Below are 16796 nucleotides of genomic sequence, written 5' to 3'. Positions count from 1 at the left end.
CGGAGGAGGCAGAAGTAGCACCAACAGTCGAGATACCAGCTGAAAAAGAATGGACTATGTGCACTCCACCCACTGGTATTCAAGCCACTAAACTCACTATCACAGACTTGAAGGAGGGTGGAGAGTACCAGTTCCGTGTCTGTGCTATCAATTCTGAGGGAGTGGGGGAGGCTGCTAATGTCCACAGCACTGTGGTTACTTCTGACAGGATAGAAGCACCAGAGATAGAGTTAGATGCTGAGCTCAGAAAGGTGGTATCTGTTCGTGCTGGTGGAACTCTGCGTCTGTTTGTCACTATCAGGGGAAGGCCCGAGCCTGCTGTGAAATGGGAAAAGGTTGAAGGCACACTAACAGAACGTGCTGCGATTGACACTTCCAGTTCATACACCATGCTTGTAATTGACAATGTTAACCGCTTTGACAGTGGCAAATATTCACTAACACTGGAGAATAGCAGTGGTGCAAAATCTGCTACTGTTGCAGTGAGAATTTTGGATACACCAAGTGCACCACAAAACTTTGCTATAAAGGAGCTCAAGAAGGACTCAGTCACTCTCGCCTGGGACACTCCACTCACTGATGGTGGTTCTAAAATTACAAACTACATTGTAGAGAAGAGAGAGTCTGTCAGGAAGGCCTATACTACTGTCACCAGCAACTGCACGGTCAACTCATTCAAGATTGAAGACCTGCCTGAGGGTGGCATTTTCTTGTTCAGAGTCTATGCTGTTAATGAATATGGCCAAGGACAGATGGTTGAAACCAAAGAAGTCAAAGTGTCTGAGGTACCTCTGCCACCAAGCAAAGTCACCCTTGTAGATTTGACAAAGAACAGTGTGTCACTGGCATGGGACAAACCTGCTCATGATGGAGGCAGCAAGGTAATGTGCTATAATGTAGAGTTCAAGCCTAAAAGTGGAGATAAATGGGGCACAGCATGCACAGTTAAGGTACTTGAAGCGACTATTCCTAATCTGACCCCCAATGAAGCCTATTTATTCAGAGTTGTTGCAATCAATGAAAAAGGAAAGAGTGAACCAAAGGATCTTGGCTTACCTGTGGTTGCAAAGGATGTTGCAATTGAACCATCCACCAACTTACTATTTACCACATACAGTGTGAAGGCTGGAGGTGACCTCACTCTTGAGGTTCCAGTAAGAGGCAGGCCAAAGCCTGTTGTATCCTGGAAGAAGGATAGCCTTCCTTTGAAGCAAACATCATCAGTGACCATCTTAAACACTGCAACCTCATCCAAAGTTATCATCAAAGAGGCTAGCAGAGAACATGTTGGCAAGTATGAGATCACTCTGGCTAACACAGCAGGAACTGTCACAGCAGATATTGGAGTTGTTGTCCTTGATAAACCAGGTCCACCTAAAGGTATCAAGGTAGACGCTGTGACCTCAGACAGCATCACATTGTCTTGGTCTCCACCAGAGTATGATGGTGGCTGCTCCATCAGTAACTATATTGTGGAGAAAAGAGATACAAACACACAGGAATGGCAGATGGTAGCAAGTAATGTTGCCAGAACATCTTTCAAGGCTTGCCGCCTAACACATGGGGCAGAGTACCAATTCCGTATCTATGCAGTCAACCGTTATGGAAAGAGTACATATCTGGATTCACCTGGAATCACTGCTCAGTATAACTTCAAACAACCTGGACCTCCTTCCACACCCATAGTGAAGCTGGCCACTAAGTCTTATATGTTGGTGACTTGGAATGAACCAGTCAATGACGGAGGTAGTCCTGTTGTAGGCTATCATCTGGAGAGGAAAGAGCGTTCTAGCATTCTCTGGACAAAGATGAACAGAGGAATGATCAAAGATACAGAATACAAAGTCAATGGAATTGAAGAGGGGATGATATATGAATACCGTGTCTACGCTGAAAATATTGCTGGTATTGGTAAATGTAGCAAGGCCTGTGAAGGTGTAGCAGCCAGAGATCCATGTGACCCTCCAGGCACACCTGTGGTCACTGCTGTTACCAGAACATCTGTCTCCTTGTCTTGGGATAAACCAGAGTATGATGGTGGAGCCAAGGTTTCTGGCTACATCATTGAGCGCAGAGACCTTCCTGAAGGACGCTGGACAAGATGCAACTTCACCAATGTGCCTGAGACTCACTATGATGTGACAGGCCTTACAGAGAGCAGCCAGTATGACTTCCGTGTCATTGCTAAGAATGCAGCTGGACTGTTCAGTGAACCATCTGACAACACTGGCCCCATTACAGTCAAGGATGATGTGGATCCACCACGCATCATGATGGATGTCAAGTACAGAGAGACAGTTTTTGTGAAAGCAGGAGAAGCTCTGAAGATTAATGCTGATCTTGCTGGACGTCCAGCCCCTGTTATTTCCTGGACCAAGGATGGCAAAGAAATTGAGCTGAGAGCCAGAATCCAGATTGTTTCTACAGATACCAGCACTTTCATCATTGTGAAGGATTGCATCAGAAGAGATTCCGGACAGTATGCCCTGACACTACAGAATATTGTTGGAAAAGTTACCATGCCAATAAATTGTGTGATTCTAGATAAGCCAGGACCCTCAGCAGGACCTCTGCAGATCACAGGTCTCACAGCTGAGGAGTGCACTCTGTCATGGGGCCCTCCCCAGGAGACTGGTGGTGCTGACATTACACATTATGTCATTGAGAAGCGTGAGACCAGCCGCTTGGCATGGACACTGGTGAAGGGAGACATTACAAAAACATACCTCAAAGTCACAGGACTTCTCAAGGGCAATGAATATATCTTCAGGGTTTTGGCTGTCAACAAACATGGACTTGGTGAAGCTCTGGAGAGTGATGCTGTAAAGATTACAGATCCATACACTTTTGCCACTGCTCCAACTAGTGTTGACGTCACTGATATATCTGGAGATTCAATGACCCTTACCTGGTGCAAACCAGTCGGCGATGGAGGCAGTCCCATCACTGGATATGTGATTGAGCGCCGTGAGAAGACAGGTATGCGTTGGGTTCGTGTGAACAGAGATCCAGTTGTTGAATGTACCACAGTAGCAAACAAACTGCGCAAAGGCTGTGAGTATGACTTCAGAGTCTTTGCCGAAAATGCTGCTGGTCCAAGTCCTCCAAGTGAACCCTCTGCAACATTCAGAGCAGTAGATCCTCTGGTTGTTCCTTCACGCCCAACCAAGCCAAAGATTGTCAGTTCATCCAAGGACAGCGTGTCCATTGCCTGGAAACCACCAAAAGATGATGGTGGTACTGCTATCCTTGGATACAGTGTAGAATACAGAGATTACATTCATGTACCAGAGCCAGAGGTTGAGGGAGAAGAGGAAGAATATGAGGAGGAGGAGGAAGAGGAGGTAGAGGAATCCCCTGAAGAACTAGCACGATGGATTGAAGTTATACCTATTACCAAGAGCTTGGAGTTCACAATCACTGGACTAAAGACAGATGCAGAATATGAATTCTGTGTCAAGGCAGTAAACAAAGTTGGTAGCAGTGTGCGTAGCCCATATTCAGATGCAGCTGCAGCACTGGACAGAACTGCACAGCCATCATTTGATGTTGACCTTGAGATGCGTAAAGTACATATTGTTAAGCATGGTACAGCATTTACTCTCAATGTACCATTCAAGGGAAAACCTGTGCCATCAGTGGCATGGGCAAAGGAAGGTGTTGATCTGAAGGTCAGAGGAACCATTGACTCAACAGAATCCAGTACTTCACTGACAATTGACAAGTCTACTAGAAATGACTCTGGAGAGTACTGCGTAACTATTGAATCACCACTGGGAAAAACAACATTGCCCATGGTTGTCAAGGTGCTTGACTCTCCTGGACCCCCTGTCAATGTTATAGTTTCAGCAGTGACCAGGGATTCTGCAACCCTCACCTGGGAAGCTCCAGAGAATGATGGCGGTGACCCAGTGAAGGCCTACCATGTTGAAAAACGTGAGGCCAGCAAGAAGGCCTGGGTGTCTGTGACCAGCAACTGCCACACAATGACTTACAAGGTGGAAGACTTGCAGGAGGGAGCCATCTATTACTTCAGAGTTATTGGAGAAAATGAGCATGGAGTTGGAGTACCTCAAGAAGCCAAGGGTGGAACAAAAATTACAGGTAACATATGAACTGGCAGTTTTTAAATGCAATAGCTGTGAAGTTGATTTTATATAATCATTATCATTTTGATAAAATGCACAATAAACTGTGCACAATAAAATGTCCGACTGTCTATTACAGAGGTACCAAGTCCGCCCATGAAACTTGGAGTTGCAAATGTTACCAAGGACAGCATTACAATTGCCTGGACAAGACCTGAATATGATGGCGGTAGCAGAGTCACTGGTTATGTTATTGATGCCGTGGAGAAGGGACAGACCAAATGGGTGAAGTGTGCCACTGTGAGGACCATGATGCACACCATCAAGAGCCTGAGGGAGGGTGCTGAGTATTTCTTCAGAGTCCGGGCTGAGAACCATGCTGGACTCAGTGAACCAAAGGAGATGATTGTACCTGTTATTGTCAAGGAAATACATGGTATTATCTCTGGGTTTACTTCTGCATTGTGATATTAGTAATGTAATTCGTATTCAGTTTTTATTGTCCCTATGAAAAAGGATTCCATCCATAAATAATATGATTTAATATATTCTGCTGATATCTTTTAATATTATCAGTAATGCAACTTAACATCACGTAATAGATAATGTAAAACAATAATTAAAAACATTCAACATTAAGGTGATATTACTTATCTCATTGCTGTCTTATTTTTTCAACAGAGGCTCCAGAGTTTGACCTGAAGAACTACCCCAAGAATACAGTTTATGTGAGAGCGGGATCCAACCTAACCTTTGAGATTCCTCTTACTGGCAAGCCCATGCCTAAAGTGACTATGTCCAAGAACAATGTTGTTATCAAAGGATCCAAGAGGCTGCTAACAGAAGTAACTCCAGACAGTTTAATCATCACCTTAAATGAGAGTATTTCCAGTGATGCTGGCAAGTATGAAGTCACCGCCTCAAATGTAGGAGGCACCACCAAGATCTTCATTATTTTTGTTGTGCTGGACAGACCTGGACCTCCTGTTGGTCCAGTCGAGATTGGAGAGGTTGGAGAGACCACAGTATGTCTGAAATGGACTCCCCCAGAGTATGATGGTGGCAGTCCTGTTACCAACTACATTGTTCTGAAACGTGAAACTAGTACTCCTACCTGGGCAGAAGTGTCAACTAGCATTGCCAGAAGCTCAATCAAGGTGACTAAGTTGACCAAGGGAGAGGAGTATCAGTTCAGAATCAAGGCTGAGAATCGTTATGGTGTCAGCGACCACATTGACAGCAAGCCAGTCATGATAAAGCTTCCATACAGTAAGTTGATAAACTGATATACTATGTGGAGGAAAATAATCTTTTTGTTCTAACAGTAATTTTGTATCATGCATTATGAATCACTCTGAATACCAATATGAATGCTGTCCATTACAGCCATCCCTGGACCTCCATCCACACCATGGCTTGGCTTTGTATCTAGAGAGAGCCTGACAGTTTGCTGGAATGAACCCGTCAACGATGGTGGAAACCCTGTAATTGGATATCATCTCCAGATGAAAGAGAGGAGCAGCATCCTCTGGCAGAAGGTCAATAAGACAGCAATCTCAGGAAACCAGTGGCGTGTCACGAACATCTGCCCTGGCCTCATCTATGAATTCAAAGTGGCAGCTGAAAATGCTGCCGGTATTGGAAAGATGAGCAAGACTTCTGAAGAGGTGCTTGCCATTGATGCCTGTGGTAAGTATTTCTAATTGTCTCCATTTATAAGGGGATCCACAGCCTCTTTCCTGTTGTTTAATTAAAATAACATTTTTGTCATTTTAATATTACAGAGCCCCCTGCAAATGTCCGTATCACAGAAGTCACCAAGAACTCAGTCAGCCTGGCCTGGCAGAGGCCTCCTTATGATGGTGGCAGCAAGATTACCGGCTACAGTGTGGAGAGGAGGGAAGCTGCCAGTGGCAGATGGGTGAAGGCCAACTTCACAAACATCATTGAACTGGGTTTCATTGTATCTGGACTGAACCAGGATGAGTCTTATGAGTTCAGAGTGTATGCCAAGAATGCTGTTGGGTCTGTCAGTAACCCGTCTCTCATTGCTGGCCCAGTCACTTGTGTCGATGCATGTGGTGAGTTTTTGGATTTATATCTATGGTGACATTTTTTGTTTGCTTTTATTGGATTTTGTACTACTTTACTTATATTACCATATTGTGTCCCACAGGTGCCCCAGCCATTGACCTTCCTCCAGAGTATCTGGATGTGGTTCAGTACAAGGCTGGCACTTCAGTTAAGCTTAGAGTCGGAATCATTGCCAAGCCTCTGCCAAACATCGAGTGGCTCAAGGATGGAAAAGAGCTGGTTGCAACCTCTACCATGTCTGTTGAAAACACAACTGACTCTTCTGCTGTTCTGATCAAGGATGCAGCTCGCATTCACACAGGCTCATATGAGATCAGGATCAAGAACGTTCTCGGCTCAGCATCTGCAACCATCAGGCTCGAAATCTTAGGTATTTAAAAATTCTTGCCCCACCCCTTCATACTTTCATAATTCTAAATTCCAGATCAGTTTGACTGGAGATACTCTTGTTTACTATAATCTTCCACCACTATTTAATGTTCATATGCTCTTCCTTGTTTTCTTTCTTTTTTTCTTTTTTTTTTACCTCTACTTAGACAAATCTGGACCCCCAGCTGGCATCATTAACTTCAACTCCATCACAGCAGACAAGATCATCTTTAGTTGGCAGCCTGTGCCTGAGTCTGACCAGGGAGGTTCCAAGGTGACCCACTACATTGTTGAGAGGCGTGAAACCAGTCGAGTGGTCTGGTCAACAGTTTCAGACAAGCAAGAGCAGACACACATAACCATTGGCAAACTGCTGCGCGGAAATGAGTATGTGTTCCGTGTAATGGGTGTTAATAAGTATGGAATTGGAGAGCCACTGGAGTCTGAGCCTGTCATCACTAAGAATGCCTTTGGTAGGTTTTGGGCTGTAGAGTGTTGTGACTATAATTATTCATGTGAATACATTTTTTTTTCTTGTTTAGGTAATACCAATATAATTACTCTGCAACAATCATCCCTTGTATTTATTATTTATTTATTATATTATATTATTATTATGATTTTAATAAATTCTTTGCTTTCATTAGAAAAAAATTAACATCAAAATCAAAATTGTTTTTCATATTATCATTTGCATTTTCTTAAATTGTTTGTTATAAATTTCTACAGTAACTCCTGGGCAGCCTCGTACTCCTGAGGTAAATACCATAACCAAGTCCACCATGGTGGTAGAATGGGACAAACCAGGTGTAGACGGAGGTAGCGCCGTGACAGGCTACTACCTGGAGAGACGCGACAAGAAGAGCTTGCGCTGGATCAGAGTTTACAAAGACCCTGTCACTGATATCAAACAGACCGTCTATCATCTGACAGAAGGAAATGAATACCAATATCGCATCTGTGCCATTAACAAGGCTGGAGAGGGACCATTCTCTGATGTATCAGACTACTACAAGGCTGCTGACCCAGTTGGTAAGTTCTCTAACATTCACAGATTTCAAACATAAAGAAGATAATCTTACACCCCCATCTAACAAAATACATTTTATGTACAGATCCACCAGATGAGCCTTGCAAGCTGAAGGTGGTGGACTCCACCAAGACGTCCATTACATTGGGCTGGTCCAAGCCAGAATGGGATGGAGGCAGTGAGGTCACGAGCTACATAGTGGAGAAGCTTGTTGAGGGAGAGCAAGAATGGGCTATGATTACCTCAAAGGGAGAGGTCAAGACAACAGAGTATACAGTTCACAACTTAAAACCAGATGTCAATTACTTCTTCAGAGTCTCTGCTGTCAACTGTGCTGGCCATGGAGAGCCTCTGGAGATGACTGAGCCTGTGCAGGCTAAAGACATCCTGGGTAAATTAATTGCTGATATTAAAAATGTGAAGCGTGTTCAATTTAAAACATGTATGTTTTGTTTTATGTTGCTAACATATGGCAGTCCCTGTGTGACCTTGAATATTTATATATTTATTCATGATTTTCACAGAGGAGGCCCAGATTGACTCAGATGTGGCCATGAGAACTCACTACATTGTGAAAGCTGGCAAGGATGTGGAGCTGACTGTTCCTCTGAAGGGCAGACCCGCTCCCACTGCTTCATGGAGCAAGGGAGAAGAATGCATCGATCGTGATCCTAAATATGAGTTCCACCACTCAGATACTACCACAGTCCTTGTTATGCGTGAGGTCACCAGGCTTGAAACTGGAAAGTACACAGTAAAGATAGAGAATGGTGTGGGAGAGCCCAAGACATTGACCCTGTCTGTGAAAGTCCAGGATACTCCAGCTCAGTGCAGGAATCTGGTCCTGAAGGACGTGACTCGTGGAAAGGTTACCCTATGCTGGGAGCCTCCACTCCTTGACGGTGGTGCTGAGATCACAAACTACATTGTGGAGAAGAGAGACTCCTCCAAGAGATCCTATTCTGCCGTAACAAGTAAATGCACAGACACCACATATACCATTGAAGATCTCTCCGAGAAGACATCCTTCTTCTTCCGGGTGTTAGCAGAGAATGAGAACGGTGTTGGTGATTCGTGTGAAACACTTGAGTCTGTGAAGGCTACAGAGACTCCAGGACCAGTCAAAGAGGTTTCTATGAAGGATTCATCCAAGACTTCTGTCACTCTGCAGTGGCTGAAGCCTGATTATGATGGCGGCAGCATCATCTCTGACTACATCATTGAGAAGAAGCTCAAGGACGAGGAATGGTCATTGGGAGGAACCAGCAGACAGTGTGAGTTTGAGGTCAAGAAACTCAAGGAGCACTCAGACGTGTTCTTCAGAGTTGCTGCCAGAAATGAGAAGGGGCAGGGTGACTTTGTTGAGATTGGGCCTATCAAGGTCATTGACTACATTATAACCCCTGAGGCAAACCTTGCAGAGTACCCAGATGGCAGCATAAGTGTTCGCCTGGGTCACAATGTGCACATCGAGCTGCCATACAAGGGTAAACCAAAACCATCTGTTCTGTGGCTGAAGGATAACCTACCTCTAAAGGAGAGTGACCAAGTCCGCTTTAAGAAGACAGAAAACAAAGCCACTTTAATGATTAAGAATGTGAAAAAGGAGAATGAAGGTAAATACACCCTGACCCTTGACAATAAGGTCAACAGAAGATCCTTCCACATCCATGTCATCACACTTGGACCACCATCAAAACCTGTTGGACCCATCCGCCTGGATGAAGTTAGAGCTGAGAGCATCATGATCTCCTGGGATGAACCTAATGACGATGGTGGTGGAAATATCACCTGCTATACTGTGGAGAAGCGTGACACCTCCCAGCCTGACTGGAAGATGGCCTGCTCCAGTGTACAGGATACTCAGTTCAAGGTCCCTAACCTGATCAAGGGTGCCCAGTACCAGTTCAGAGTGTGTGCTGAGAACAGATATGGTGTCAGCGAGCCTCTGGTCTCCCAGATGGTCATTGCAAAGCACCAGTTCAGGCCTCCAGGCCCACCAGGCAAGCCTGTCGTGTACAATGTTACCAACGATGGAATGACCATCCAGTGGGAGCAGCCCATCTATGATGGTGGTACCCCCATCCAGGGTTTCCATGTTGAGAAGAAGGAAAAGAACAGCATCATGTGGCAAAAGGTGAACACTGTGGTGATCAAAGAAACAGACTACAGGATCCTGGAACTCATTGAAGGTCTTGAGTATTCCTTCAGAGTCTACGCCCAGAATGATGCTGGCTTCAGTCGAATGAGTGATGAGAGCAAGCCAACTATGGCTGTTAGTCCTGTTGGTGAGTGCTGATTTGGACAAATACATTGCATATTGGAACTGTAATGAGCTTAACAAAATAATTTCCTGCTCTAAAACTGGAATAACATGCAGTTAGAATGAAACCACTTAAGTGGTTAAGTCAAACGAGAATAAGTTAAAAGATGTATCTCATGTCTTTCAGATCCTCCTGGACAGCCTGACTACACTGATGTGACTAGCGACTCAGTGACACTGAAATGGGAGGCACCCAAACGTGATGGTGGTAGCAAGATTGCTGGCTACAACATTGAGAAACGTCAAGGACATGGCCGCTGGTTCAAGGCCAACTTGACTGATGTACATGAGTGCCAGTACACTGTCACTGGGTTGGCAATGAATGAGCGATATGAGTTCAGAGTGATTGCCAGAAATGCCATTGGTGTTGTCAGTCCCCCTTCCAACTCCTCTGGCTTGATAGCGGTCAGAAGTGAGAACGGTGAGTAATGGCAGGAGGCAAATGACAAGAGGGTTTTAATATTGAACCTCAGGACAAATGGGTAAATAATGTAGCAGATTTGTTGCCCTTTACTAAGTGATCACTGACTAAAAGCAATAGGCAGTGTAAACCATATCTCTCAGATCATCTTTCTGGAAAATCTTTAAAGCTCAGTATAGCAGTAAAGCTTCTCAAAACTAATATCTCTGTTTCTCAAAACCAGCTTCTCCAAATATTGAGTTTGGCCCAGAGTACTTCGAGGGTTTGACAGTCAAGGCAGGAGACAACATCAGGCTGAAGGTGACCATTACTGGACGACCTGTTCCCAAGGTTGTCTGGTACAGAGATGGTGTGGAGATTACCAAAAAGATGATGGACATTATCAACATAGCTGGATCAAGCACCCTATTTGTCAGGGACGCTGATCGTACACACCGTGGCCTCTACACTGTGGAGGCTACCAATGGATCTGGAAGCAAGAAAGAGAACATCCTTGTTCAAGTCCAAGGTACACAGTTTTGGCCTTTTTCTGTTTATATGATAGTGTAGCTGTTTATGCTACTGTATTTATTTATTTATTCATATTCTAACTTAAATCTCACCCACCTGCATGATACAGACACACCTGGGGAGCCAGTAGGACCTATCACTTTCAGCCACATTTCAGAGGGCAAGTGCACTCTGTCTTGGAACCCGCCAGAGAATGATGGCTGCTCTGAGATTACACATTTCATCATTGAGAAGCGTGAGACCTCCAAGATCTCATGGGCCTTGGTGTCTGATGAATGTAAAGAGTGCACTTTCAATGCAACAAAGCTCATCAAGACCAATGAGTACCAGTTCAGAGTCTCTGCTGTTAACAAGTTTGGAGTTGGCAGACCTTTGGAATCTAGCCCTGTCATTGCACAGCTCCAATACAGTAAGTGGACAATTGGAAAAGCTCTTTCTTTTTGCAGAAAAAAATAATATATATACATATATATATATAGTGCCAATGCAGACGTAGCGCTTACCTATCAAAATTGTTCTCCTCAGCTACTCCTGATGCTCCAGGTACTCCTGATGCTACTGAGGTGACAGGAGAGAGCATCACCCTGTCCTGGACTCCTCCAACATCTGACGGTGGAAACCCCATTCAGTATTACATCCTGGAGAAACGAGAAAAGAAGACTGTCCGTTTCTACAAGGTGATTACCAAGAAGCCCATTATTGAATGTGCTCACAAGGTGCTCCACCTGACAGAGGATATGGAATATGAGTTCCGTGTGATGGCTGTGAACGACGCTGGTGTTGGAGCTCCAAGCAACATTTCTATGTCTATCAAAGCTGCTGAGCCAAAGGATATCCCTTGTGCTCCATCTGTGATCTGTGTGTCAGACTCCACCAACACCTCCATCAGCCTGGAATGGACCAAGCCTGTGGATGATGGAGGCATGGACATCCTGGGCTACATTATTGAGATGGTGAAGGGAGAGGAGACAGAATGGAAGAGAGTAAATGACCAACTGGTTGAAGAAACAAATTATGTGGTAATGGGTCTACAGACAGGAGCTGAGTACAAGTTCCGAGTAGCAGCTGTCAATCACGTAGGTAGAGGTGAGGACAGGGAGATGTCAGAGCCTGCTCAGGCTGTAGACAGGCTAACACCACCACAGGTGGATATTGATGCCACGTTCAAGCAGACACACATTGTCAAGGCTGGAGGTTCAGTGTGCCTGGGTATCTACTTCAGAGGAAAGCCAATTCCCACTGCCACCTGGGTGAAGGAAGAAGGACAGCTGGGTGTCATGTCAGAGATCACAACTACAGATGGCTACACTTCTCTGTGTATTGAAAACTGCTCAAGAAATGATACAGGCAAATACACTGTTAACCTGGAGAACGCTAGTGGCAGCAAGGCCATTACATTCACTGTAAAGGTGCTGGACACTCCTGGACCTCCTCAGGCTGTTGTCTTCAAGGAGGTATCCAGAGGCTCTGTGACACTTACCTGGGAGCCTCCTTTAAACGATGGTGGAGCCCGACTCCATCACTATGTTGTTGAGAGACGTGAGGCTAGCCGTCGCACTTGGCAGGAGTCTGGTGGCAAGTGCACGCAGCATATCCTGAAGATCCAGGACCTGCTGGAAGGAGTGCCATACTTCTTCAGGGTCTCAGCCGAGAACCAGCATGGGATGGGTGAGGCGTTTGAGCTGACTGAACCTGTCATTGCTACTGCAGAGCCAGCATCTCCAAAGAGACTGAACATCCTGGACACCACAGATAACTCTGTGTCACTGGGGTGGCTGAAACCAGAGCATGATGGTGGTAGCCGCATCCAATGTTATGTCATTGAAGCTAAGCCAAAGGGTACAGACAAATGGATGGTGGTTGGCCACACCAAGAATCTCACCTATGTGATTGAAAAGCTCAACAAGGGTGATGAGTATGACTTCCGTGTGATGGCTAAGAATGAATCCGGCTACAGCAAGCCAAGGGAAACAATAGCTCCTGTACTTGTCAAAGAGCCTCACATTGAACCTGCTGCTGACCTCAGCGAGATCACCAACCAGCTAGTCACAAGCAGGTCGGGCAGTACCTTCACCATTGACATTCCCATCAGTGGTAGACCTTCTCCTAAGGTCACTTGGAAGCTGGAGGAAATGAGGCTGAAGAACTCAGACAGGGTATGCATCAAAGTAGCTAAAGACAGAACCAGCATCTCAGTTAAGGAGGCCATGAGAGGAGATGGTGGTAAATACTACCTGACTCTGGAAAATGTGGCAGGAACCAGGACCTTCACTATTGAAGTTAATGTCATAGGTAGACCCAGTCCTCCAACCGGACCCATTGAAATCTCATCCATCACCTCTGAGTCCTGTGTACTTGACTGGCAACCACCAGAGGATGATGGTGGCACTGATATCACAAATTACATTGTAGAGAAGCGCGAATCTGGCTCCACTGCCTGGCAGCTGATCAACTCCAGTGTAAAACGCACATCTCTGCACGTCAGTCACCTGACCAAGTACATGCAGTACACATTCAGGGTCTCTGCCGAGAATAGATTTGGTGTCAGCAAGCACACCGAGTCTGAGACTATTGTTGCAGAGCATCCTTTCAGTAAGTACTACTTAGTTTTCAACCTATTCACTAATTTAACTTGAATAACAAAGAACAGAAGTCTTTAAGCGTTTCATAGACTGTTAATGTATGTGAAAATGTCTTCTACTAAATCAAGCTAGAACTCAGTTGAATATACTCAACCACAAAATCTAATTTTTTTTATCACAGCACCTCCTGGCCCACCAACAAAGCCTTCAGTCTTCAATATCTCTGCTAACACAATGACCATTAAATGGGAGGAGCCATATCATGATGGCGGAAGCAAGGTGACTGGCTACTGGATTGAGAAGAAGGAGAGGAATAATATTCTGTGGGTGAGAGAGAACAAGATCCCTTGCTTTGAGTGCTATTACAAGGTGGAGGGTCTGGTTGAAGGCCTGGAATACCAGTTCCGGGTTTATGCCATGAACAGTGCTGGGCTGAGCAAAGCCAGTGAGGCCTCCAAGGGAGCAGTTGCTCAAAACCCAGTTGGTGAGTTTTAACACATTGTAGGATCACCGTATATAGTGACTTTTTAGTTAATACTCTTTAGTTAATACTCAACATGTCTGATGGAATTTTGATGTGTCTTTTAGATCCACCAAGTAAGCCAGAAGTCACAAATGTTACAAGAACCACTGTCTCCCTCAAATGGTCAGCTCCACTGAATGACGGTGGCAGTCCCATTGCAGGCTATATTATTGAGCGTAAGCCATACACTTTGGCCGGTGAGGGCCGCTGGCTCAAGTGCAACTACACTAATGTTACAGACACTTTCTACACTGTTACTGCCTTGGGAGAGGGGGAGCCTTATGAGTTCAGAGTCATTGCCAAGAATGCCAACCAGGTCTTCAGCAAACCATCAGAGTCCACGGGCTCTGTGCAGTGCAAGACCGACTTCGGTAAGATCTGTATCTGTAATTGTGATACAATATCACAGATAAAGCACATTTTCACACTCACATTTTGACTTTAACGATTCTTAAATAAATTTATGACTGTGAGATGAAACTGTCTCCTTTTTACTCTATATTTTAATTTGTTTCGGTGTGTATACAGAATATTACAGTCCCAGCAAAGGAGCCTTATCAATAAATTGTTTGAGAACCATGTTTCTTTTTTCACCAACAGAACCTCCAAAAGCCCAGCTGGATAGTAAACTCCTCTCTGAAACAGTGATGGTCAGAGCTGGTTCAGACCTGGTTCTAGATGCTGCAGTGGGAGGCAGGCCTGACCCCAAGGCTTCCTGGTCCAAGGGCAACAAGGAGCTGGAGTTGTGTGAAAAGTACCACCTGCAGTACACCCCCACCAGGGCCATGGCCATCATCAAGTTCTGTGACAGAGATGACACAGGAAAGTACATCCTCACGGTCAGGAACGTAAGCGGAACCAAGACTGCTGAGGTCAACGTCAAAGTGCTTGGTAAGTGAGAGTGTTTTGTTTTTAAAGCATTTCGAGCAGTTTCATCCATTACAGATTATGTTTGAAGTATTAATTTGTCATGGTTATCCAAAGTGAATTTTTGTTTTGTTTTTCCAGATACCCCCGGAGTATGTGAAGGCAACATTGAGATCAGCAAGATCACAGAGGAGTCATGCACACTGAGCTGGAAGCCTCCTCTCGAGGACGGCGGCGACGAGGTCTCCCACTACATCGTAGAGAGGCGTGACACCAACAGGCTCAACTGGGTCATCATGCACGCGGAGTGCAAGGAGTTGACCTGCAACATCACCAGGTTGTTCAAGAACACAGAGTACCTGTTCAGAGTCCAGGGAGTCAACAAGTATGGAGCTGGAGTCCGCCTCCAGTCAGAGCCCATGGTTGCTAGAAACACTTTCAGTAAGTGCAACAGTCCAATCATTGTAAAATACACTTTTAAAATGTAAAATTCCAAAAACCTCAAAGGCCAGACAAATCCTGCTCTTCTATTGTTAAGCAAGGATCACAGTAACATGAAAGCAAGACAAATCTGCGCAGGAGCCCTGAAACCATACCTGGTTGCAAACTATTAGATTAAAAAATAAAACAAGTTAAATCCTCACAACCTCTAACCCTGAATTACCTTCCTTTTCTCCAGCGGTGCCAACTCCTCCTGGTGCTCCAGAGATCCTTGCGTCAGGAAAGGACTTTGCCACAATTGAGTGGCTAAAACCAGAGAGCGATGGTGGCAGCCCATTAATCCACTACCTGGTGGAGAGGCGGGAGAGAAAGAGTGCCCGCTGGGTGAAGGTGAACAGGGATGGAACTCATCTGGACACCACAATGAAGGTGTCCGGTTTGACTGAAGGCAACATCTACCAGTTCAGAGTGACAGCCATCAACAAAGCTGGAGAGAGTGAAGCCAGTGAGGTTTCTCTGTATGTTGTCTGCAGAGTGCCAACATGTAAGTCTGGTTTGTTCAAGTCTAAATGCTTAACATTAGATGCAACTGAAGATCTGAGTGCAGATCTTAAATGTATAAATCTAATATCTCTGGATCTATCTTTTAACATGATTATTGGATAACCATGTCCCTGAAGACTGTAGAAATCCTTGATAAATCTGTTGATGTTCAATTCTGTACTGTCTCCTCTCAGGCACCCCTGCTCCTCCTTCTATCCCACGTATCACTGACACCCACGCTGACAGCATCAGCCTGGCCTGGTCCCGCCCTGTGGAGGACGGAGGAGCTGATGTGATTGGCTACATCCTAGAGATGCAGGAAGCTGGAGCAGAAGAATGGAAGAAGGCCCATGAAAAGACCCTTCGTGGTACAGAGTATGTAGTGACTGGACTTTCTGCAAGCAAGAAGTACTGCTTCAGAGTGGCTGGCATCAACATCAATGGTACAGGAGACTTCAGTGAACCATGTCCTGAGACTGAGCCAGTGGAGAGAATTGGTACGTCTTCTGGAAAAGCATGAAGTGATTGCAAATATAGAAAGTGTATTAAGTCATTTATTTGACAGAGACAGTAGAGAGATGTCCCTTTTTATTGCTGATTAAAAAGTAACTAGTAATGTAACTATTATGTCTTTCACGATCTGGTAACAAGCCATACATGTATATTATCCCTTTTTCTCACACAGAAACTCCTGACTTTGAGCTCCACGATGACCTGAAGAAGACCATCTGCCTGCGTGCAGGTGGCTCTCTCCGCCTGTTCGTAAAAGTCACTGGTCGTCCTATTCCTGCCCTTACTTGGAGTAAGCCTGGTGTTGAACTCCACAACAGAGGATTCATTGAAGTCACCAACACGTCCACCACACTCATCATCGATAAGGTCCACCGGTATGATGCTGGCAAATACACACTGGTGGCTGAGAACTCAGCTGGGAAACAAGAAGTGAGCATTCTGGTCAAGGTGTATGGTAAGTTGATGAAAATGACAAAAATGAGAATTGAATTG

The 16796-nt window shown here is 45.1% G+C and overlaps 1 protein-coding gene across 1 annotated transcript in view; it reads left to right on the top strand.

Moving 5' to 3' along the window:
• Positions 1 to 16796, top strand: part of LOC139339950 (titin-like) — a 175050-nt gene that overhangs the window by 142904 nt on the left and 15350 nt on the right. The window contains 22 exon segments of the mRNA XM_070975414.1: positions 37 to 3260; positions 3345 to 4104; positions 4228 to 4524; positions 4770 to 5357; positions 5475 to 5777; positions 5873 to 6169; positions 6265 to 6552; positions 6719 to 7024; positions 7281 to 7583; positions 7667 to 7972; positions 8106 to 9869; positions 10032 to 10325; positions 10549 to 10833; positions 10945 to 11244; positions 11361 to 13427; positions 13599 to 13901; positions 14006 to 14311; positions 14541 to 14831; positions 14949 to 15248; positions 15487 to 15792; positions 15986 to 16288; positions 16477 to 16758. Coding sequence (XP_070831515.1) covers positions 37 to 3260; positions 3345 to 4104; positions 4228 to 4524; positions 4770 to 5357; positions 5475 to 5777; positions 5873 to 6169; positions 6265 to 6552; positions 6719 to 7024; positions 7281 to 7583; positions 7667 to 7972; positions 8106 to 9869; positions 10032 to 10325; positions 10549 to 10833; positions 10945 to 11244; positions 11361 to 13427; positions 13599 to 13901; positions 14006 to 14311; positions 14541 to 14831; positions 14949 to 15248; positions 15487 to 15792; positions 15986 to 16288; positions 16477 to 16758 — 13473 coding nt within the window.

Source organism: Chaetodon trifascialis, chromosome 12 (assembly GCF_039877785.1).
Source record: "Chaetodon trifascialis isolate fChaTrf1 chromosome 12, fChaTrf1.hap1, whole genome shotgun sequence".
Taxonomy (NCBI): domain Eukaryota; kingdom Metazoa; phylum Chordata; class Actinopteri; order Chaetodontiformes; family Chaetodontidae; genus Chaetodon; species Chaetodon trifascialis.
This window is presented reverse-complemented; position numbering and strand designations above follow the sequence as displayed.